General features: G+C 56.4%; 6 protein-coding genes across 6 annotated transcripts; 3 read left to right on the top strand and 3 right to left on the bottom strand.

The window, feature by feature from the left end:
• Positions 1-337: 337 nt before the first annotated feature.
• CDEST_00086 (Putative helicase, Zinc finger, RING-type, Zinc finger, RING/FYVE/PHD-type, HIRAN) lies at positions 338-4413 on the bottom strand. The gene is made up of 3 exons (XM_062916245.1): positions 2020-4413; positions 889-1971; positions 338-825 (listed from the first exon to the last, which is right to left on the bottom strand). Exons 1-3 carry the CDS (start codon positions 4326-4328, stop codon positions 747-749), a joined length of 3471 nt encoding a protein of 1156 aa, XP_062772296.1. The 5' UTR covers positions 4329-4413; the 3' UTR covers positions 338-746.
• Positions 4414-4630: 217 nt separating this feature from the next.
• CDEST_00085 (Putative squalene/phytoene synthase, isoprenoid synthase domain superfamily) lies at positions 4631-6063 on the top strand. The gene is made up of 2 exons (XM_062916244.1): positions 4631-4843; positions 4947-6063. The coding sequence occupies exons 1-2, from the start codon at positions 4716-4718 to the stop codon at positions 5911-5913; spliced, it is 1095 nt and encodes a 364-aa protein (XP_062772295.1). The 5' UTR covers positions 4631-4715; the 3' UTR covers positions 5914-6063.
• Positions 6064-6310: 247 nt separating this feature from the next.
• CDEST_00084 (Putative small ribosomal subunit protein bS6) lies at positions 6311-7204 on the top strand. The gene is made up of 3 exons (XM_062916243.1): positions 6311-6387; positions 6459-6490; positions 6598-7204. The coding sequence occupies exons 1-3, from the start codon at positions 6364-6366 to the stop codon at positions 6881-6883; spliced, it is 342 nt and encodes a 113-aa protein (XP_062772294.1). The 5' UTR covers positions 6311-6363; the 3' UTR covers positions 6884-7204.
• Positions 7205-7276: 72 nt separating this feature from the next.
• On the bottom strand, positions 7277-10294 carry CDEST_00083 (Putative defective-in-cullin neddylation protein). The gene is made up of 5 exons (XM_062916242.1): positions 9849-10294; positions 9475-9518; positions 8260-8345; positions 8036-8210; positions 7277-7983 (listed from the first exon to the last, which is right to left on the bottom strand). Exons 1-5 carry the CDS (start codon positions 9930-9932, stop codon positions 7551-7553), a joined length of 822 nt encoding a protein of 273 aa, XP_062772293.1. The 5' UTR covers positions 9933-10294; the 3' UTR covers positions 7277-7550.
• An 827-nt stretch (positions 10295-11121) lies between these two features.
• Positions 11122-14274, top strand: CDEST_00082 (Putative BRCT domain-containing protein). The gene is made up of 3 exons (XM_062916241.1): positions 11122-11355; positions 11464-11791; positions 11848-14274. Exons 1-3 carry the CDS (start codon positions 11251-11253, stop codon positions 13995-13997), a joined length of 2583 nt encoding a protein of 860 aa, XP_062772292.1. The 5' UTR covers positions 11122-11250; the 3' UTR covers positions 13998-14274.
• Positions 14275-18012, bottom strand: CDEST_00081 (uncharacterized protein). The gene is made up of 2 exons (XM_062916240.1): positions 16426-18012; positions 14275-16348 (listed from the first exon to the last, which is right to left on the bottom strand). Exons 1-2 carry the CDS (start codon positions 17014-17016, stop codon positions 14741-14743), a joined length of 2199 nt encoding a protein of 732 aa, XP_062772291.1. The 5' UTR covers positions 17017-18012; the 3' UTR covers positions 14275-14740.
• Between the last annotated feature and the right edge of the window lie 4142 nt (positions 18013-22154).

Genomic DNA, 22154 nt, shown 5'->3' with positions numbered 1-22154 from the left:
CATGTGAATATGTATGAAACAAAAAGAGAAAAACAATGGATGCCGGAGTCGAAAGAGCTCATAATGCGCGGTTAACAAAGGGTGAGGAGAGCAAGTTGAATGTACTCAGAAGACTCAAGCTTCCGCGTCTCATTAATCTCATAAAAGCAAGCAAATGTAACTATCCTTTCAGAGAGACACTGCGTTATGTGACTGTCAATGTGGACGTTGAAGTTAAAGTCGAGAAATAAAGAGTTGTAGGACGGAGAGAGCTTGATTCCTTGGACAATGTCATCATCCCCTTCTTGCTTCTCAGTCACCAATGCCCTCTTGAGTCAGACCGCTATCCAACTCAGCTTAATGACGATGATCAAGCGCCAAGATGGTTGTAAGTAATGCCAACACAAGTAGAAATCGCATCCCGGCACAAGTCAAGGTTGGTGATGTCTTATCGCCGACTTTATGGTGACTGTTACTGTAGACAATAAATCCGCATGTTTTCTCAGGCTCAGAGAAAGTCCGCTCTACCCACAGTCAGAGTCATGTCTGCCAATTGTCCAGTATATGCGTCTGGCGTATTTGTTTATCGGTTCATACCAAACCTGATCGCCGTAGCCCTCGCTCATGCGATTGCGATACACGCGATGTCTTCTCATCAACGACACAATCGTACCATCCGGAGCCAATCAATCCCCACCGTTGCGCCTTGCTCATCATCACATGCCCGCCATGCAGCACACAAAATTCATTGCCCACATCCCTCCCGTTTAACTAAGCAGCTCCTTAATGTCCTCAATTCGCTGGAGCTTCTTCTCCTCGTCACTCATCATGCCCAGAGACGTGGCACTAGGCGAGGCAGGTCAGCAAACACTCTCCATCCAGCGGTGCAAGAGAGAAGAGACGACTCACATAAACTTCTTCCGGTCCTGGACCCGGAGCATCCTCTCCTCCACGCTCTCCTTGACGATGAAGCGATATACCTTGACCTCCTCGTCCTGCCCCATTCGGTGCACACGATCGATCGCCTGAGCCTCGACCGCAAAACTCCACCAGGGGTCCATCATGTAAACACGTTTCGCGGAAGTCAGGTTGAGTCCCACGCCGCCGGCACGGAGACTCAGGAGCAACACGGTGAACGTCTTAGACTCCTGGAACTCGTCCAAGACCGCCGCTCTCGCCTTTTGTGCCATGGAGCCGTCAAGGCGGAGGAATTTGATGTTGACCCGCGCCAGGGCCGGCTCGATGAGCGACAGGAACGACGTGAACTGGCTGAAGATGACCGATTTGACACGCGGATGCTCCTTTCTGAGCTCGCGCAGAGCCTTGATGAGCGCCACGACTTTGGCCGACGAGTTGTTGATCCCCAACCGCTGCAGGCTGATCTTGGACTTCTGGAACATGTCCGGGTCATCGTCATGACGAACGACCTCGAAGAGGTCCCGGTAGTTAATTTCCGCGCGGCAGTTGGGACACGTCGGCACCTTGTGGCGGTCCGTCTGGTGCTTCATGTAGTCCAGCAGACACTTCTTGCAGGCCGAGTGCCAGCATCCAGTGACGGTCTGCTCAATCATTGGCTCCTCGGCGCAGATCGGACACTCGTTTTCGGCCTCGTCACGAATCTGACCGAGGATGTGAGCCCCAAAAGCGGCAGTACCAGATTCGGATTCCGACACCGCGGCCGTGAAATGTTCAATGAGAGAACCCAAATCCATGTCGTCGGCGAGTCCTGCTGCCAGGTCCGCCGCAGCTCCAGCTTCCACCTCGTCGGCTACTAGCTCCTTGTTCCTCACCAAGACAGGGTGGCAACAGGATTGACGGAGACGCAAGATATGGGCAAAGATACTTGTGAATGCCTTCATGACTGTGCCCGCTTCCACGTTCTCCCGAAACGATTGCTTGGCTCTCGTAAAGATGTAGTCATAAATCTCCCGTTCTGTCTGGCTCAACTCCACGTCGACAATCTCGACGTGTTTTGGAGGCAGCGGAACCAAGCTTTTCGAGGTTAGCAAACGCCCACCAACGAGAGGAGGCGGTACTTACGGTTCACCGTCAGGCGTCTTCATGTCCTTGGTACGCCTGAGAACCAAAGGCTCCAGTACCGTCTGCACAACATCAAGCGCTCTCATGAAGTCCTTGGACTCGAAGGGTACCGTAATGAACGTCTTCCAGAACGAAAAGTTGTTCCAGGGCTCCACGCGTAGGAAACGAACCAGGCTGAAAAGATCCTCCAACTTGTTGACGATTGGCGTTCCAGTCAACACCCATCGGTGTTCGGCGGATATCTCGTAGCAAGCCTTGGCGGTCTTGGACCCTCGGTTCTTGATGTGATGGGCCTCGTCGAGAATTACACGGAAGAAGTTCAGGGAAAAGATGCCAGTATGGGCCGACTTGTCCACCCTCTTGGTGGCGACTTGGTTGAACTCCGACAACACCACGCCATAGCTTGTAATGACCACGTCAGGGGCAGACGCCGCGCTCGCTGCGCAGCACAGAGCTTGCAGGTTATTGGCCTTGTCGTTACCATAGTACACTATGGCCTTGAGGGTGCCTTCTTTCGAAGCCTTTTCCGCCTCACTCTGCCACTGAGACAGCAGCGACATGGGCGCCACAACGAGTGTCGTGCATGGTGCCGATAGGATACTCGAGGAATTAGAAGCGAGCCTCGGGAGTTCGTTGACAGATGTTAGAGCGCCGCCACTCGCCTTGGCCAGTTGGGAGATGTCAGATCGATGGGAGTGAACCAAGCTGAGCATCTGAATCGTCTTGCCGAGACCCATCTCATCGGCTAAGATACCGCCCAGGCAGTTTTGTTCCTGGACGGGGAAGTCCAGTGACAGATCACCCGAGTATGGGTTGACGTAGAAGTGTTGCTGGTCTTGGACCTGAGGAAGCTCCTTTTCGTCCGTGTCCTTGAGTGGCCAAGCATATTCTTCCCACAAGGGGTGCATGCTCGGCTCTCTGTTACTCTTCTGGTCCTTCTCTTTTGTCATCATCCAGTGTAGTGCTTGCTTCTGGTATGGTCTCAAGTCCATGGCGAAAGTGGCTGCAGGCTCTGCCTCTGGGGTGTTGAAGTCGAACGATTGGGCTTTGCGGTACAACGCGTCGAGTTGGTCTTGTTCAAGCTCTTCGCCGTCTTCTTGCTCATCTGAAGGAGGGGAGGATCCCGGCTCTTTGGTTCCTGGCCTGGAAGAGTCTTTCTCCTTCTTGTCATCCATTTCAGCGGCTTGAAGCAGACCTTGTCGTTGGTTTTTACTTGCGGTCGCGTTCGCCCGTGTGGGTTCGAGGTTAATCTCCTGCAGCAGCTTCACCAGAGCCACCTGTCGAAGACGCAGCTCCTTCTCCTCTGATGACTCCTTCTCCTCGAAAAATCCAGCCGCCCTGTTGTCAGAGATGGCGAATCCGGGTCGGTGAAAAGCCGAGGCCAGTAGGTAGCATTTCAGCTGGATGAAGACGGTGTCGTTGGTCCGTAGTCGCTCAGGGGCGTACACACATACACCCTCGAACTTGCAGATCTTTTGATCTATCAACGTCGAGACCCATTCAGCCGTCTCCTTGGCCAACCTGCCAATCTCGAACCCGCTGCCGTTCGTAAACCGCACCATTACGTCAACTCGTCTCGAGGCGGCCGATGCACCACGAGGAGCGACAGTTGTGACACCGAACTTTGTCTTGACCCGTGTAGCCTGGGGTGCCTGGACTTTCTGCCGTTCGATCTTGACGACGTCTCCGTGGTTGAGAAGATTCGAACCGCTGCGGGTAGCCCATCCTTCGACGCCAAGTGAACCAATGTATCGAGCTTCAGGCATCGTGCGTCTGATGACGGGCTTCGGCGGATCTTCCATCGACAAGTCTGGTGTCGGCAGGTTTGTGGAGGTAGGGGATGGTCGAGCAAAGGAAGTGATGGAGTGAGACTTTTTCTTGAAGTCCTTCCAGGTGCCGTCAAAGTACATATTGACCGCGCGCTCAAGACTGTCCCCACAGTTGTCCCGAATCACATCCAGTACGTCTGAGGAAACCTTGTCTCCAACGAAGCTCTCGAAGGCTTCCTGGTCAAACGTCATGGCGGACTCTTCGCGCTGGGTATCCAGCGGCGGGGCGGAGCGGTTGGAAGCATCTTCGATCGCTTGGTCGGCGAGGGGAGTGCGAGATCTAGTGGGCGACGAGGGTGGTTTCACATCTTCGCTTTTGATCTGGGTCGACTCTTCATCGGCATCTCGGAAGAAGCGCTGCTTCGGGTGCGCAGGCGGAGTGGGGAGAGCCGGGCTTGACTGATGGCTCACGGCGTCGTCTTCGGCTGTGAAAAATCGTCTCCTCTTCGCCGGAGGCTCGGGAGATCCTGGGTATTCCATGACGCTTTATGTTACTGCTGCCATTGAAGAGCAGGCAAAGCAGGACGAGTTGAGAGCATCACCAACATTGAACGAGATGACAAAAAAGTAGCATGGCATTCTGTCCCAAAACTGGAAACGCGTGGCAATCGAACCCATCGCGACTGGAACGCGTCGGGAAATCATGTGACCGCGTGTGTGCTAACGTAATCTCCATTAAAACTCCCGCCGCAAAGACGTCATTGCTGGGGTGGTGGCCAAAAGGCTGGACCTCGGGATTTTAGTGTTAGTGCATCCGGACCGCAAAAAAAAAAAAAAAAGGGTCCCACTGCCATTGAGCTGCATCATTTCGCAACGGACAGAAACTCCCGCCCCAACATGGCGCATCACACCAGCGTACTCTCCTGAATGAATCGTACACGGATCGCCGGCCATGGCCTGAGAAGGCTCATCCAGGCTCCTCCACGGGGCACCAGAGGCATCGTCACCGAAGCAGACGTCGTCAAGGCGAGGAAGTACTGTCAGTCACAGCTCCAGTATGTCCACCTCGTGATCGCGCCTCTTTTCTACCACCCGCCCCCCCCCCCCCCCCCCCCCCCACTAAATCACTTACCGTTGCTAATGATACCGCCTCTTCAGACATAGCGACTACGATGCTCACCTGATCAGCCGCCTTGTCCCAGTCCGGACAGCAGACGCCTACCTCGCCCTTCGCAGCCTCAACCTCGAACTTGTCCGCCTCCCGGAGCTCGTCTCGAACCCGGCCATCGGCCAGATGCGCATGCAGTTCTGGCGCGAGTCCATCGACAAGACTTTCGCCGGCAATCCCCCCGCCGAGCCCATCTGCCTGCTCCTTCACCAGGCTCTCCAGGACTTGCGCGCGCGGTCGACCAGCGGCACGGCGAGCTCGATCAAGTTCTGGGTGCAGCGTCTCATCAGGACGCGCGAAAGGCACATGGATAATCGGCCTTACGCATCGCTGGCCGCGCTGGAGGAGTACGCGGAGAACACGTACTCGACGCTCATGTACGCCACGCTGGCCGCCATGCCGCTGCGCTCAATGCACGTGGACCACCTGGCGAGCCACATCGGCAAGGCGTGCGGCATCGTCGCCGTCCTGCGCGGCATCCCCGTACTCGCGGCGCCCCAGCAGCAACCCGCGAAATCGCACGCCGGACCGGGCGGCGGGCGCCAGGACCCTGCGTTGCTGCTCCCGCTTGACGTCATGGCCGAGGCCAACCTGCGCGAGGAGGACGTTTTCAGGTACGGCCCGCAGGCGGAGGGGTTCCAGGACGCCGTGTTCGCGGTAGCGACGCGGGCCAACGACCACCTCATCACGGCGCGCGAGATGCTCAAGAGCCTCCAGGCTGGTCAGGGGGCCGGACACGAATTTGAGCACCAGGGCGAGGCGGAGCATGTGTACGAGCACGAGGAAGACGACACGCAGCGGGATATCCGGCGTGGCTTCGGCGTGCTGCTCGAGTCGGTGCCGGCTCAGGAGTACCTCACGAATCTTGAGGGGACCAACTTCGACCCCTGGGCTGTGAAGGCGAGCTGGAAGCTCCCTTGGCGTTTATGGCGGGCCACGAGCAAATATCAGATCTAAGAGCCGACCATCATCTCATTCATTTGCGGCTCACCTGTTGAGCGAGGTTGCACTGGTGCTGGCTGACTTACATAATGTAGTATATCACTGTAAAACTAGCTTGGTCTTCATGCAAATGGCCGTGTAAACATGTGTAATTTTACTCCATTAAGCCAATTAGTTTCTTTGGACCTTTGAAGCATATCGCGAGACCTTGTTGATGACAATCTCGCCACCTCGATTGGCTAATCCGTCTGCATGAACAGTGCGGATGGGCTATGCGACACTGCCGTGGCTGTAGCTCCTCTGCTGCCCCGCTCTCCCCCTGTTTGTTGCCTCAGCCACATCCCGGAAAATTCCATCCTGTGGCGCATGCCACCCCGAAATAATTTGGCAGTTCGCAATCGCAAGCTGGGAGCGCTCCGCCGAACCTCGAACCATCTCTGTTAGAGCGTCAATGTCGGTCACAAGATGTTGTACGAACTCATAGGAATTGTAAGTCGCTCGCCGTGCCTCCCGCGGATTATTTTTCCTTAACGATTTGAGATGACTAACGCCATCTATAGGTGCGACCTGGCAGTCTTGCCGAGGTGAAGGAGTACGCGTTCCCTATGTTCCATCCCCATCACCTCCGTGTCCCTTTCGCCCCTCGAACGCAACGCTTCCACTGCAAACAAGACCACGTTCTAACCCATACCCTTCCAGAATCGCCCTCACCGCCGGCCAAATCGTTCTCCGCAACGGCGGCGTCATCCGCGGCATCTCCAACTGGGGAGTCTTCGCCCTGCCGCGCCCCATCTCCAAGGCCCAGATGAAGCACAAGACCGGCCACTACTTCGTCATGCGCTACGACGCCTCCTCTTCCACCCACACCGACATGCGCACCACCATCAACCTTGACCCCCGCGTCATTCGCACCGCCCACGTCAAGCTTGGCGACGGCAAGCTCGAGACCACAGCCCGCTTCGGCGAAGTCAAGTGGGACCGGTAGACATCCCCCCTCCGGGAGGGCTGGAATGGCATACCGTACGGCATGAAAGAGAGATGACAAAGAAGAGAAAAGCCACGATCGCGCTGGTAGAGATAGACTAGGGTTGCAGATGTAGTCTGGAAGACGGGGATGATGGAATCTCCCCCCGCGCCGGGTGGCTGAGAAGCAGCATCAAACTGGTGGACGGTGTATGATACGAGAACATCCCGAGCCGGTGCCGGGGACATTGGATTGCACATGTGAAAGGCCGACGACTACTCGGCGTGTACAATTACGTGGCACGCCACTAACACAATAGACAGAAGAAGTTTCCAACCCACCCACAGCCAGTCTTGTGACAACATTCCAGTCTCTTCTTGTTGCGAGAGCCGCCACTTAGGATCACACAAGTTGGTGTCAATCTGAAGTCTGTTCATAACTGCATGCGCTAGGCTAATGCTGAAAATTCCCATGCGCTGGTTATGATGCCCAGCACCGTTCCGCTGACGCCTGCTCCCATGGTTCGAGCGGCCCATGCTGTCAACGGACAGCCCGCTTCTATGTGCCAAGTATGAATGTGCGCTGAATCTTGTTCCGTCCTCTTGTCGTCGGAATCATTCCAGTCATTATCACAGCCTTTTGGTCGTCGGTTTCGTGGCCTTAAGGGAAGGCTTCTTCGCCATGACCTCTAGGCATCCAAATCCATCGTCTCGGCCTTGCCGACTCCTTTTTCCTTACACCAAGCCACAAAGTCATCGACCACGCTTGGCCACGCGCCGTCTTCGCTCCAGAACGACAACGTCTCGTCCGCCATCGACTTGATGGCGAATTCGAGGATCTGGTTCCACATGTCGCGGTTGACAGATCGCGTCCATTTCTCTTGGAGGAACTGTAACCACAACTCCAACCAGTCATGGTTCTTGGTCTGCCACAGCAAACCAGGAGCCGAGAACAGGACGTTCCAGTAGACAATGGCAAGCTCGAGGTTAAGAGCCTTCTGATTGTCCTCCTTGCTGGCGACAAAGGTGTGTCGATAAACCTTTCTGAAGTACGCCAGGTCGGTCGCGAGACTGTTTACCAAAGACTTGATATGGGCGACGTGCGCTTGACGCGTCGCGGCGCTACACACTGGCTGTTAGTTTCATTGGCTTGATGATGCGAGGATCGCCTTACCCGGTTGCCTTCCAGCCGTCGACGTAGCCTTTTCTCGTCAGCTCGCCCACAGCAGGTGCCTGAAGAAGCTCCATGACGACGAGGAGTTCGGCATTCTCGAGGTTGATGCCCAAGTCCTGAAAGTACGCCATAGTCGAATCGAGACCGAGGCTGTCTTTCGCATCCTTTGAGTCATCTACCTAGTGTTAGCAGTGTCAAGACAGAGACGGCTCCGTGGTCTGTACCTCTGAGCTTGTCGAACATCTGGTTCAATGAGGTGTCGAGAGCTGAAGTGGTGGGTGTGGAAGTACCGCTGCCGCCAGAGAAGTACCTGGTGGTGAAATGTTAGCTCCTAGTCCAGACGGTCGGCGATGGTGACCCGCGAGCCACTGAAGCAGCGTAAGACGATATAAAACATGGTTAGGCTCCGCAGAGATACAAGTCAGCTGGCAACTTTGCTCAGGACACGTCAAAAGTGAATGGGTGGAATACCCAGGCTGGTTCTTCTCTTCGATAACAAGTGCGTTTGGGGGTGTTTTCCGTTTGGAGGGCCATAGTTTCAGGCTCTTGGCGGGCAACGCGCTCTTGACCCCTTTCCAGCCCATCTTGTCGCAGGCAGATTGTGTTCTCGACGTCGGTCAACCCTCAAAATGCAACAAGAGGCTCACAAGCGCAACACGGGTCGAGCATGTCGACTATGAACAAGACTAAGCAAAAGGAAGAGCTGGAACACGGGCGAGATGTGTGTTTATCGGACCTGCAGTCGAGTTGCCGGGATGTTCGGGTAGACTGAGTGACGGTTGCCGGGCTTTCCTTTCAAAGAACCGTTGTGATGACCGCGTATGAGTGGCACCAGGATGGCAGCCAGTCCAGTCCGTGAGGCGAGGCGCTGGTGCCAACTAGGTCGGCCAATGGACAAGAACTGGTCGGTCATAGCAGGCCGAGTGGCGGCTGCCACGGCCGTTGGTTCCTTTAAGGGCCATTTTAAGTGCAGATTGAATGTTTCAGGAGCATTTGGCTGTCGGCGTCGACTCGGCCTTTCTCCTGCTGTGCAGGTAACCCTGCATCCCGAAAAGGAGAATCGATTGCGACCTCGTAACTGCGGAGGTGCCTTTGTTCGGGGGATGCGGTGCAGCGCAGCGCTTCGAGGAGGGGAATCCCCCGCAAAAGGGTATATCAGACCGAACCGGCGACCAAACGAAGGTTAAGTACCAACGTCGTGTTCATGCGCTGCGCTGCAGGCCCAATTGCCCGAGAAGGGCCGGCGCATGACGGAGCCGATGGGAGGATAGTCCGAAGGGAAACATTCAAAAGAGCGGTAACTGCAACTGGCGACGGCAGACCCGACGAAGCAAGACAAGCAACGACGGGCTCGACGGAACGGAACGAAACGAAACGAAAATCAAGGCGGAGACAAAGAAGAAAAAAGCCCATGCTGCTCATGGAAAGATTGCACTTACGCATCGACAGCTTCGTTCAGCTTGTAGCTGGCATTCTTGAGATACTAGTTGCCGTACATGGTCAGCACTCCGTCCTCATCGGTCAATGACCAGTTTAGGTCGTTGTCTCCCAGCTGCCCCCTCCGTCGCTAAGCAAACTGCCACTTGTGGTCGGTCAACGCACGCAGCGCAGCGCAACACCGGATGGTGAGACACAACAGGCCTAAATGTTTCTTCGTCCTCCCAACAAACATGAATCCCACGACAGGACCATTCGGGCAGGACGACAAGGGAGGGCGAGACCAAGAGGGCAAGCGGAAGCAGGGAGCAGAGCAGCAGAGCTGCAAGACGACCGGAGGAGGCACCGGTTTGAATGTTCTTCGGTTCAGACATACCCGTTGCGCAGTTCGATCGCTGGCGCCAGTCAGCTGGACGAACTGCGTCGTCATGGCCTTCTGGGAGGTCGACGAAGGAGGCATTTTGACGGCAGAAGCTCCACCTCAGTCTGGCCCGCAGTATCGCTGCTGGAAAAGGGTTGTTCAAGATCGGCGACCGAGGTGACCTGAGGAGGGGGGAGGGAGTCGCGTGACGCTATCGGCCACTGTCGAGTCTCGTTGACAATTTGCGACGAGGGCGGGAAAGTTGGGAGAGTCGCAGTCCAAGGTGCAAGAGCCGTCGGTATTGTTTGTCGTCGTGAATGGGGGCGTGGGCGTAAGCGATTAGGTCGACTACGCAGGGATTGTCGTATGTCAGACGCAATGTTTAGCGTACGAGTGGGTTGTCGTCCGAGAAGTAAGTAGGAGGTGAGAAGATGCGCTCGAATGGAAGGGAAGGCGTGGAGTGGAAAAGAGGCTTTGGGAGGGGAGCAAGGCTGAACCTCAGGATGGTGGGGTAATAACAGCCACAGAGCGGCGGCGGTAGCGGCATCGGGAGCCATCATGGCGGGGCATTTTATGGTTCCAAGTGCCTGCCTAGGTAGAGGCTATTTAGGTTCTGTAGCTACCTACTTAGCTAGATAGTAGGCAGTCAGTCAATCCCATCCAGCTACAACGTGCCCTAGCTAGCCTCTTGCTCACTTCCATGCCTACACTCACTTTCCTAAGGTAATATCTTCATCAGGCTCTTATTGAGTACACCCACCTGGAGGAACCATAACAGTACAATAAGCCTTTAAGCTTATTAGTCTCGTTACAGCTGACCCAGGCTACACCGATTATGGGTCTCTAATCTTGATGGTTAACACTTCCGATGCATGTCACCTTTGAGAGTTTTCGCATCTTATTTTCGCACCAAATTGCCATACAAGCCACCGGTTTCTAGCCATTCAATAGTTTCGGTGAGAAATCTGCAGGCTTTTTGTTTTGTAAAGTTATTCGCAGTCTGTTTCAACGCTCACGGCTTACACACCCACTCGCTCACTCACTCACTCACTCACTCACTAGGCCCCATGGACTAGTGCGAATTTTCGCGCTAGCACGGTAGCAAAGCTCGACTTCAGCGAAGCAATAGCATGTACCGACCCTGGAGTGGCACAGTGCAAGACTATCACACGCTGGATGTCACTAAGCTACCTGATGTCCCACGCACAATGACCGCTACACGTACCTGGCAATCAGTTTAATTGATTGCAGCAGGCAGCAGACGCGACTTTTTCCCTCGACGCGCCGCCGTCCCGTCACCTGAAAGAACATCGAGAGCGCCTCGAACTATCACAACACCAAGCCCTAGCATTCTGCCCTTTCACATCGTTCCCACACTACGCCTCTTGCGATTACACAACTACCGACATGCCATAAAATGGAATCTCTACAGCCTCGGGACTCGAGCGAGCCGCCGGTCGATCCTGCGCAACCTTTCAAGGCCGTCGTCGTGTGCTGCACCAGCATCCCGCCAGACCAGCGAGTAAGTCATCGCGATGCACATACGTTCGGCCCTCTCCCTCTTCCAGGTCCTGCCTTCTGTTCACGTGCGGTTATTTGTATGGAACACTTTCTCTAATATGCTTCGCAGACCCAGATTGCCAAAAGGACAGAGGAGCTCGGCGGCATTCACAAGTACGATCTGACCCCCGACGTAACCCATCTCGTTGTAGGCGACTACGACACGCCCAAGTACCGCCATGTCGCTAAGGAACGAAACGACGTCAAGACTATGGACGCCAGGTGGATTGACGTCGTAGGAGATTTGTGGATGGAGGACGCAGAGATCGACTTTGCCGCCCTGGAGCGAGAGTGGCAGTTGAAGCCACTCGAGACGTGCGGCCATGTCGTCGATGCTACGAACCCTGCCGAAGCTAAGCGCGGAGCCTTGCTACTTTGTATGACAGGCTTCGACGATCGTGAGTTGTTGTTCTTAGGTTTCCACACATTGCAAGTCATTACTGACACACCACAGCCGACCAGCGCGCAAGCATCATCGAAAAGATCACGGCCAACGGCGGCGCCTACACCGGCGATCTGACGAAACGAGTCTCTCATTTGATCGTCGCCAAACCCGAAGGAAAGAAATACAAGGCCGCCAGGTCATGGAACATCCGCACCGTATCGCTGGCATGGCTGGAACAGAGCATCGAACGCGGCATGATCTTGGATGAGCAGTGTTTCGACCCCGCCATGCCCCCCGAGGAGCAAGGCCAGGGCGCGTGGAATAAGGCCAACCCGCGGAGGGTGTTATCGGCCAAGAGGGCGAGGTCGGGCGTCGTGGAGGGGGGTCAGAGGAAGCTGAGAAAGACGGCGAGCATGAAGCTCAGCAGCCAAAGAGACACGCTCTGGGGCGATATCCTCGGCAGCAAGCCCATCAGCGAGCCCTCCGCGCTCGGTGACAGAGCCGACAAGATCGAGGTCCAAGACTCGGGCGTCCACGACCGCATGGTCCAGCCCGCCCCCGACGCAGGCATCTTCTCGGCGTGTTACTTTTTCATGGCCGGTTTCGAGGCGTGGAAATCAAAGATTCTGGCCGAGACAATCGTCTCCCTGGACGGACAAGTATGTGATACTTTCGAGGGCATGGTCTCCAGAGGCTACGAGGTCATCCCGAGTCGTAGATTTCTCATCGTACCGCAAGAGTCGCAGCCGTCGACACACTTCCAGCTTCCTTCCGCGCACGCCGACAAGATCCAGATAGTGACCGAGTTCTTTGTCGAGCGGTGCTTGCATAACAAAGCCTTGTGCGACCCTGATACCCACGCCCTGGGCCGCCCCTTTCCCCTGTTTCCCATCCCCGGCTTCGACAACCTGTCCATCTGCACGGCGGGCTTCTCCGGCATCGACCTTCTCCACGTGGAAAAGGCTGTCAGGCAAATTGGTGCCAGATTCGCGGCGAGACTCAACGAAACTACTTCGGTACTGGTGTGCCGGACGCTCACAGATACGAGAAAGGAGAAGCTCAAATTTGCCCTTGACAATGACATCCCCATTGTCAACCCGGATTGGCTATGGGAGTGTATAACGACGGGCTACAAAGTGCCGGTGAAGGAACACATGTTTCCATCGCTGAAACAGGCTCCTGAGCTCCAGCCCAAGCCAAAAGCCAGGGACACCAGGGAAGAAATGAGGCAGGCCTTTCAGAGGACACAATCGGAGCCTATCTCTCATGCCTCAAAGAGGCCAGCCGCCAGACACTCGACTGTTGCCGGAGGCATCGACACCAGCGCCTTCCAAGACGATGACTACCAGAAGCCTTCGGACACACAGAAGCCGGTGCCGGCTATAGCAGAGGGCTCGGTCATGGCCTTTGCAGAGTCGGGGAGAGAGTCGGCAAAGGTGGACTTGGCTGCCTCGTTACAATTCCAGACTGCCAAAACACACCAAATGGACAGCTTCGGCGCAGGAACTGTGGCGCCGCCGCTACCAAACATGACTTCAAACGCGCTGAATAAGGCGCCACACACTGAGCCAACGACGAAAGCCCCCAGGACGCTGGTCAGAACCACGAGCGTAGCCGACAGCATGGGGCCGACGCCTACTCCCGTCGGGGAGGAGCCAGCCCCTGTCGAAGACCAGGTAAACCCAGTGCCGGCGGCCGAAGAAAACCAAGTCGAGACGAAGCCGAAAGAAGCTGAGGAGGCGGAGGAGTTGAAGCGGCAGAGAGATGCTCAAAAGGCGGCTGAGAAGGAGGCCTTGACTTCCAAGCTAGCCTCCCTCATCGACTTCAAACGCAGCTCTGAAAGCGTGCTCGAGGAAGAGAACTCGGGCCAGCAGTCAAGACGTCCTCGCAAACGGCTATTCGGAAGGGCCATCAGCAACGCGTCGGCAGCATCTAGTGGAAGCACCGAGTCGCGCATGGACTCGATGGGCCGCACGGCAGACGACTACCCGCCGCTGCAGGACGCCGAACATCAGCAGCCGCCGTCGACGCAGATCCAGTACCAGGACCCGGGTGCCCAGCAGCACCGGGACAAGATCATCAGCAAGATGCGAGGCGGAGACGGCAAACCCCCCACCGTCAGTAGCCAGACGACCAAGAAGAAGATCACGACGATAGGGGGCTTCGACTTTAGTGACGAAGCGAGGCCTGCCACCGGCAGGCAGCTCCGGCGCAAGTAGCCGCCGAATTGTCGGTGACATTTTCTGATGGCGGCCCGCATGTTGTTTGGGATTTTGCATAGAACCGTTTGGAAGTTCAAATCGCTCGGAGTATCATCAGGATCATTCATTCACCATTCATTCGCCTTAAGGGGGGCGTTGGCCAGCGAGGAAAGGATGGCATTGTATACATGGCAGCACATGGACGACGACGTCAAGACAGGGGGGAGGGAGGTGGGATGGAGGACTACGGGATATCAATGGATAGATGTGTTTATAGCAGACGAGAAAACATCAATCTGGGTATCTTCGATTTCATATAGCTGGTACATCTACATCTCCCCCACCTGACTTTCGTCTCTTACAGCTCGACAGTCCTCCCCTCTTGGTACAAGGTATCATGATGCGTTTCTCGAAACAGTTAATAGGACAAAGGAAAAGAAAAAAGGGAGTTACGCATGAGTCTGAATCCGGGATTTGGGGGAGCTTTTTTGTTCTTTTTTTTCCTCCCGAGCGTGTTGTTAAGTGTCCTGTATTCCGATGATGGATGGTCTGTCGATGCATTTGAATGTACCCCTTGGGCGCAGCCCTGAGGTGTGAAGGGTATGACTGAACAAAAAAACGATAACCGCTCCCCCCCAAAAAAGAACGCTGCTGACAGTTTGGTACAGGAGGGGGGGGGAGCAAGTCCCATTCAACAGAAAACACATGGATCATCGTACAAGTGGTGTGGCTATCCGAGAGGAAGATGGCGCTCGAGGGGCCTACAACACGGACGCAGCCTCGGTCAGAACACTCAGCAGACTGGCCGCGGCGCCGCCGATGCCCACGGCGCCCAGCGTCTCGCCCCAGGCCTTCTTCTTGTCGCGCCTGTCGCGGTCCGAACGCTCGCGGTGGTGGCGGCCGGGGTAGTGGTCGCGGTCGCGATGTCTGTCCCTGTCGCGATCTCTGTCCCTCTCTCTGTCTCGGTCCCTGAACCCGTCGCGGTCGCGGTCCCGATCTGTGTCTCTGTCTCTGTTCCTGTCACGGTCTCGCTCTCGCTCGCGCTCGCGATCCCTGTGGTGCCCGTCGCGGTCTCTGCTGCCACGGTCCCGATCCCTGTCCCGGTCCCTGTACTCCCGTCGAGGGGGTCGTCTTCTCCGCTGGTCGCGGTCGTCGCGGTAGGAGCGCGGCGACGACGACGGCGGGGCGTTCGGGTCGAGCTCGTGCGGCTCCGGGTCGAATCGCACATGGTTCTCGTTCTTGTTCTTAAGGATCGGCTTTGGCTGGACCGTCGCGGCGGGGGAGGTGCCCTTTTCCCGGTCGGACGACGGCGGTGGGACGATGTAGTACGTCTTGTTGCCTTTCCGATCGTCGTCTGGGTAGCTCCCGTCGGAGGAGTTGTCGGAAGAGTCCCAGAGGGGGTCGTCTGATGATGAGGCGGGCGAGTCGCCGCGGCTCTTGGGGGAAGGGTGGCTCGTCGGCGCGGCATTACTACCACCACCACCACCACCATCACCTCCTTCTACTCCTCCAGCACCGCCGTTGCGGCGCCTCGAGGAGCGTGCCGCGCGGGCTTCGGCGGAGAGGCGGGCGTAGTTGGTGATCTCCTCGCGGGTGAGAACGCCGAGGACGGCGACGTAGTCCGGACGCGCTTCGTAGCGGACGCCGGCGCGCTCGAGAATCTCGGGGGAGACGAGGGCGCGGCGGATGCGTGTCCACTTGGCCTCCATGGGGATGCCCATGCCATAGCGATCCGGCGCGATTCGGGGCTGGGATGTCCGCGGGGAGACGCCGTAGGCCGACGGGGGAGGGCCGCCTCCGCCGCCGACATGAGATGGCATAGGGGGCACGAAGCGCGGTGAGACACCAAAGTTTCTGTTGTTGTTATTGCTGTTGGGGGAAGATGGGGAGAAATCGGCGGCTGCGCGGGCGGCGGCCACGTCTGGTGGGAGGTAACGGGTCGAGGGGGACGCCGAGGACGGCGACGTGCTGTAGTTTTGCGCGGCGGCCGAGAGGCGAAGGTTCTCCATGCCATTGTTGACCGTGTCCATGGCCATCAGGTCGCGGGTCGAGATGAGCGCCAGAGAGTCGTTATGCTCGTCCTCCGTGTCGTTCTCCCGCTCGTACATCGATAAAGTGCTGTACTGGTTCGGCATGGCGGGTGCGGACCGCTGGCCTCTTGCTGCTGCCGGCGCGTACCGTTCATCGTATGAGCCGTACGTCTCTCCAGGGTCGCGGCCGTCTCGGTGTGGGAGGGACGCCGGGGTGACTGCCATGGCCGGATTTGAGTGCGAGCGCTCCTGGGCGAGGAGGCCGCGGACTGAGGGCGGTGCCGTGGCGTCGTTGCCGGTTGATTCCTCCAGCTCGCGGATGTAGGCACGCAAGACCTCCTGTGTTCCAAGGCATGTTAGTTACGTTTCCGGTTCGGATGCTTGCTCGCGGCGCCTGTTCACAATCGCGTCCGTACCTTGTTCTTCCGCAAGACGTCCTTGGAGAACCCATCTTTTTCCAGCTCTGTCCGGAACTGCTGCCACAGGTCCTCGTCGTCCTCGCTGATACCGCTGTCTCTCCTCGCAAACAACCGCGCGGCGATGGCGTCGACCTTGTCTTTGATGTTATCCAAGTTCCCCCCTTGCTCGTCCACGATGCGTTGGGCCTTGCTGGGGTTGTGCAGCTGCACCGTATCGAGAAACATGTCGATGTTGGTCTTCTGGTTCGCGAGCTTGGTGCGGATCATGGCGACCATGTCCAGCTCGCGCTCCTCGAGGCGGGTGGCCTCGCCATACTTTTCGAGTATAGTCTCGAGCTGCTTAAGGGCAAAGTCGCAGTCCTCGACGAGAGGCGCAAGCTGGCGCGCGTAGACGGACGACGCGTCCGAGTTGAGGAGCGAGTCCGGATCCTCGGACTCAACCCTGAGGTGCTTGAGGACGGTGTGCAGGCGGCGGACGACGGTCGATACATCTGCAAAGACGGATCCGGACGTCTTTGCGCGGCGGTAGAGGGCACGCGCAAAGGCGTCGACGACGCTGAGGTTGGGGACTGGGTTGCCGTTGCTCATCACGGCGGAGTGATGGGGCCGTTGGTGGTTGTGGTCAGTATTGGCGGTGTTGACTCGCTTGGTGCGCGAGCTACTTGTCCTCTGGTAAAGTTGTATACAACGTTCTTGCTGGCGGTCGTGGAAGTAATAACGGGCAAGCAAGTGTCGATGAGACGGGGAGAGGAGGGAGACGGGACTATGTTCCCCTTCCGAGCCCTGCACGTTTCGCGGGACGGTGGCCGGGGTAATACTACTCGAACGCCGCGTCGGGTTGTGATCGACGGGAAATACGCAATAGGGAGGGCGGGCTAAGACCAGGGAAAGTGATGAAGGTCAGGAACAGCAGTCGAGATGTGGCATCAGAGGAGCGGTTGCGAGGGTCCAGTTAACCAGGGTGGTGTGAGTGGGTGAGTGAGTGAGTGAGTGAATGAGCGGGAGAACGTGGGTGACGAGGTGACGGAGGATGAGGGTTGAAAAAGGAAAGGCTGGTCCGCGAGTGGAGGATTTGAAGAGGGAAGATCACGAGGAAGAGAACGAGAAGGGCGAGGGTGGTTTGTGGTGTGCGACGTGAGGTCCGAGAATAACTTCAAGTTCGGTGAGGGCAGATCAAAGCAAGGCCGGGGGATCCAAGAGTCGGCATTCAAGGAGATCAAGTACACGGTGGTGAAGAGAGTGCGATTATGAGTGTCAGTGAGAGTGGGAGTGAGAGCGAGTGAGATGGAGAGACAGAGCGAGGTACATAGTAGTCGACTGCAAACACAGGGCCTTGCTTGTCCCTAGTTACATGCTGAACAAGCAACAAGGTGGTGACCCGAAACGGCGGCCCTCACAGCGATAGTGTACAAATATTGTCATGGAATGCAGAACCGAATGGCTGACGGTGACTTCAATCGTCAAGGGGGCCCAGGGTTACTCGAGGGGGGGGACAGGTAGTACCTCGCCGGTGTACTCTACTTGAGTCCGTCGCCTTGGACGCGGCAGCAAATCATGTGGTTGCAACCCGAGGATGACTCCAACTCGGGCCCCTGGGGTCGCTTGGAGAACCAGTCGACTTTGAGATGTCGACTAATGGCAGAGACGATGTACCTGTCCAGTGTAAACCGACCGTGCCTCGAGGATCGAGGCAGAAGGGGTTAACGGATGGCTTGACCGGGGGGGGGATGGATGTATTCGCGCGTGTATCCGTTTCCAAGCTGCGGATCTGCGCCGTGTCCAATCCGTTGCTTCCATCTCTAAACGATGATGGCGTAGAGGGTAAGGGGACCGAGCATCTGAGTAGACTAACTAACTGACTGACAGTATGTGACGGCAAGCCGGATGTCGAGGAAGACGTCAAGTCAAGCGAGGGGGGGGGGCCAAGGCAGAGAGGCTGAGAGAGTGTGAGAGAGGGGGGCAGAGGGGCAGAGAGACACGCCAGGCATCAGGAGGATGTCGAGGCACACCACACACAGATCAACCGGCTGGTCATCACGAGGGGGCTTGTGATGTGGTTGTGGACGTGGTGGATGTGGTGGTTGTGGTGGTCACTGGTGGGACGTAAGAGCTTGCGAGGTGCAAGACTGAAGCAGACTGAGACCGACAGAGGCAAAAGCTCTCCCAGCTTCCTCCTGCAGGTGCTGCGGGTGACGTATTCGCGCCAAACCCATGAAATCATACCGTCCGGGGGTCAGTGGCAGTGACAAGGGGGGGGAGGTGAGCTCCTTGACGGAGATCGACACCGTTTTCTGCCCAGCTGAGCTTAGTCTCGCGGACGGACCAAAGACCCTGTTCCCTCTCTCATTTCAGCCCTTTGCCCCAGGCGACTTACTTACTTACTCTCTCATGTCTTTGCCTCCTGTTAAATGTCTTTCTCTTGTGTCAGTTGCGTACCTCGTCGACCAGAATTTGCTGCGGTGGTACAAGAGTGCACAACGGGAGACGAGGGCAACAGGCAGCTGGCCTCGGGATCTGGTGAATGCATCATCCCCTCCACCCTCGCGACACATTGTTCGTTGTTGCTGGTTTGTCGTCTCTGGGGACGTTCAATGGAGAGATCATACTCGTCCGCGCCCATTCGTCCCCAGGCTTGCGTCCTCTCAGCTGTCGGAAATAGTGTAGTTGTCGACGAAACACTGCATTTCGCCGAGTTGATTGAGCATGGAAAGTTTCGTAAACAAACCGGTCTGAGGTGGAACTCACGGCGCGTTTTTGGAGATGCTATGTGCTGTTGTTTCTCCGTAGGGCTGGTTGCCAACCTAGAGGTTCACCCCAACTTCACCACTGTCGTCATGCTAACGACAGGGGGGCGAGAGAGGCACTGCGTATCCGGACAGAGTACGGATACCATCGTACAGGGATACGCTTGAGTAGAGTGTGAGTGTGGTACCCTCAGCCAACCATGTGGCCCGAGTGCGGTTTCTTGCATCGTCACCATTCCTCTATAGACTGGGGGAGATGCTCCCCGAGATGGCTGGGGTGTCCCTGTTGACGTCTGCGCCACCGGCCTAGATGAATCGAGACTTGCGCCTTGAAGTCCCCTCTCCGAGAAAGGAGAGAGAGACAAGAGAGAGATGCAGAGAGAGCCCCTCGCAAAGCCTCGGCGAAGAATGCGACCCAGAAGTGGCGTTCGCGGTCAGCATGGTACAGCGGCAAGGCACAAGGCAGAAAGAAGCATGGGATGCAACATACAACACGCCCAAAACTACGAACGGAGATTGAGCGCGGGAGAACGCTGGATTCCTGCTTGGCTCCCCCGGCTGACGCTGTGCAGCTTTCACGAGCACGGCGAGGCGGACATGGGGACACGAAAGCGCTCTGACGCTGATACTGCTCTCGCTCCTCCATCACTCTCCCTGATCACTCTGTCGCTCTGTGTTGCTTTCTCTCTCCCTCTCTCTCTCTCTGCCTCTCCCATTTACTCACTGGTTCCCGAACCGGCAAGGAAGAAACCAAGACCCTTTCGTAGCGTCGACCTTACCCTCGGTCCGACTTCATAGGCAGCGTGACTGTGTAAGCCATTCGTGTCCTGCATAGGCATAGGTACCCGCAGGGGAAAGGGTCCAGCGAAGGTGGATACATAGCAGTGGACTTGCTGCACAGAATACGGAACAGAACTTGCAGGCTCCGCGTTGAAGCTGATTGGAATACGGGGAGGCAAAAAATAAAAAGGGCACGTTTGGGTTCTGCTTTGCATATCGCTTCACACGTTCGTTCGTCTTGGCCTCGGTGGACCAGATAGGGGTGTCTATGCATACCAGTCCGGCCGTCAACCGCCGTATTCCGAGTTGAGACTCGAACACGAGGAGACGCTAACACACGAACACGGCCTTCTAGAAGCTCTGTCCCCGTTTTGTCCGTCAACGGTCCGTCTGGGAAGCCAGTGATGAAGTTAGTGTTCTGCAAACGGGCGATACTTGAGCTCAGTCAGTGACCCAAGACGTCCGTTTCGAATCCTCTTCATCAGCTGCATCTCGTTATAGAAACATGATGAGCAAAGACACATACACACACAGAGAGAGAGAGAGAGAAGAAGAGCCCTCGAGACGTCAAGACGGAAACGCAGAATCTCTGCTTACAAATGTCTCGGCGGTATCAAAGGAAGTAGACGATCAAGAAACGGACTCGTACCGGCTGCAAAGAGCGCAGAAACCATGTATCGAAACAATGCACTTTGCGCTGCATCTCCAACAAACCCCTCCCCCCAATGATCTTAATGATCCGATCTCTTTTTTTTGTCTCTATCTGTAGCGCATGACTGGGCTTTGCGCAACCTTGACCCTCCCCCCCTCCTTTCTCGTCCACCATGCGACTTCCCGAGAACTTGGCTTCTCGTGCTGCCTGTCTGCCTTATGCAGCTGTTGCCGTTGCTGTCCATGGTTCTTGATGCCGTTCTCGTAGAATCTCCTTCTTTTTTTTTTTTTTTTTTTGCTGCTTCGAGACGAGGTGGGCGGGTGGCAGAAGACTGATGGATGCTCTTCGCTGGCCATGCAGCAGTGCCCGACAAGCCACATATCAAGCACGATGGCTGGACTAGGAGGGGGGCATGGATGGATTCAGAGCGTCGTAGAGATGTCCGCAGCAAAGCCCATTCATGCGGCGCTAACCGTTGTAGAAGAGCTATCGATATCATCAGCACCAATCAGTCGTGCCACTGCCAACGGTACGCACATCCACATTGATTCCCCACGCTTCATCGCAGCAACAGCAGCAGCAGAGCCCTCTCCGAATGTGCAAAGCCACCACATACCCTAGCACCCGCGTGGTTCCATTCGGAAGACGGGGGAATCGATAGTCTCCCCGTCTCACCATGTCTCCCTGGGTTGCTTGTTGGTGGGCCTGTGAGACAGGTGAGGCTGTCAGATTTTCCTCGGCATCTCAACTTCAGTTTCTCAGTCTTCACCCACTGGCCAGGCAGCAACCCGTCCAGTGAGTGGACTGGTACTTTGGACGGGACTCTGCATCTTCCAGCATCCTTTCGAAACGCAAGACGGACAAGAGGGCTCGGGCCCTCTCCTACATCTGCCCTCCGTCGGGACTATCACATACACACACACACACACACACTCTCTCTCTCTCTCTCTCTCTCTGATTGTCGATGCTCACATTATTGGCGAGCCGAGAGTTGGGGCAGTTGCAGCCTGGTGATATTCATCAGCTTGGTTAATCACATCCGAAGCTATGGTCCTCTTCTGGATCGACAATGGATGGCCGAAGAAACCCGAGTACCGGGGCCTGAGCTGCTTGATACAGCTGACTCGACATTCTCATGCAGCTCTGGGGCCCAGCGGCCGGAGATGGTCTTCCAGGCCCCCCAAGAAGGTATGCCGACAACGTTGTAGATGCGAGGTTCGCCCTGGGAATCTTCCCAGTTTGTGCTTCTCGATGCATTCCACGTTACACCGACGGTAGAGTTTAGGGGTTCCGATTCGTCCGGTGTTCCCTTCACCTGCCCAGCCCTGCCGGGCGGACCAGCTCCATGTCAGCTGCGCTAGTTGTGAACTCTGTCGATGGTTTCTTGCTTCGGTCAATGCAAACCTTCATTGTGCTAGCTAGCCATGGGTGGTGTGGTGTGAAGTTCTCTCAGTCACCGGTTACTCAGTCGACTTGCAAGTCACCTTTCGCTTGCTTCTCCCGGTTATGGCGACCAAGAGGGACAAATGCACGCTTCGGTATCCGTTCGT

Source organism: Colletotrichum destructivum, chromosome 1, assembly GCF_034447905.1.
Source record: "Colletotrichum destructivum chromosome 1, complete sequence".
Taxonomy (NCBI): Eukaryota; Fungi; Ascomycota; class Sordariomycetes; order Glomerellales; family Glomerellaceae; genus Colletotrichum; species Colletotrichum destructivum.
This window is presented reverse-complemented; position numbering and strand designations above follow the sequence as displayed.

Excerpts from the sequence above, each read along its gene's own strand:
- CDEST_00086 (XM_062916245.1), bottom strand. The coding sequence starts at position 4,328 with ATGGAATACCCAGGATCTCCCGAGCCTCCGGCGAAGAGGAGACGATTT. Across the intron at positions 1,972-2,019 it reads AAGACGCCTGACGGTGAACC|CTTGGTTCCGCTGCCTCCAA; the intron begins GTAAGTACCGCC and ends AACCTCGAAAAG. Across the intron at positions 826-888 it reads CAGGACCGGAAGAAGTTTAT|TGCCACGTCTCTGGGCATGA; the intron begins GTGAGTCGTCTC and ends TGCCTCGCCTAG.
- CDEST_00085 (XM_062916244.1), top strand. The coding sequence starts at position 4,716 with ATGAATCGTACACGGATCGCCGGCCATGGCCTGAGAAGGCTCATCCAG. Across the intron at positions 4,844-4,946 it reads TACTGTCAGTCACAGCTCCA|ACATAGCGACTACGATGCTC; the intron begins GTATGTCCACCT and ends CCGCCTCTTCAG.
- CDEST_00084 (XM_062916243.1), top strand. The coding sequence starts at position 6,364 with ATGTTGTACGAACTCATAGGAATT. Across the intron at positions 6,388-6,458 it reads TGTACGAACTCATAGGAATT|GTGCGACCTGGCAGTCTTGC; the intron begins GTAAGTCGCTCG and ends CGCCATCTATAG. Across the intron at positions 6,491-6,597 it reads AGTCTTGCCGAGGTGAAGGA|AATCGCCCTCACCGCCGGCC; the intron begins GTACGCGTTCCC and ends ATACCCTTCCAG.
- CDEST_00083 (XM_062916242.1), bottom strand. The coding sequence starts at position 9,932 with ATGCCTCCTTCGTCGACCTCCCAGAAGGCCATGACGACGCAGTTCGTC. Across the intron at positions 8,211-8,259 it reads GATGTTCGACAAGCTCAGAG|ATGACTCAAAGGATGCGAAA; the intron begins GTACAGACCACG and ends AACACTAGGTAG. Across the intron at positions 7,984-8,035 it reads GACGGCTGGAAGGCAACCGG|CGCCGCGACGCGTCAAGCGC; the intron begins GTAAGGCGATCC and ends GCCAGTGTGTAG.
- CDEST_00082 (XM_062916241.1), top strand. The coding sequence starts at position 11,251 with ATGGAATCTCTACAGCCTCGGGACTCGAGCGAGCCGCCGGTCGATCCT. Across the intron at positions 11,356-11,463 it reads GCATCCCGCCAGACCAGCGA|ACCCAGATTGCCAAAAGGAC; the intron begins GTAAGTCATCGC and ends TATGCTTCGCAG. Across the intron at positions 11,792-11,847 it reads TATGACAGGCTTCGACGATC|CCGACCAGCGCGCAAGCATC; the intron begins GTGAGTTGTTGT and ends GACACACCACAG.
- CDEST_00081 (XM_062916240.1), bottom strand. The coding sequence starts at position 17,016 with ATGAGCAACGGCAACCCAGTCCCCAACCTCAGCGTCGTCGACGCCTTT. Across the intron at positions 16,349-16,425 it reads ACGTCTTGCGGAAGAACAAG|GAGGTCTTGCGTGCCTACAT; the intron begins GTACGGACGCGA and ends CTTGGAACACAG.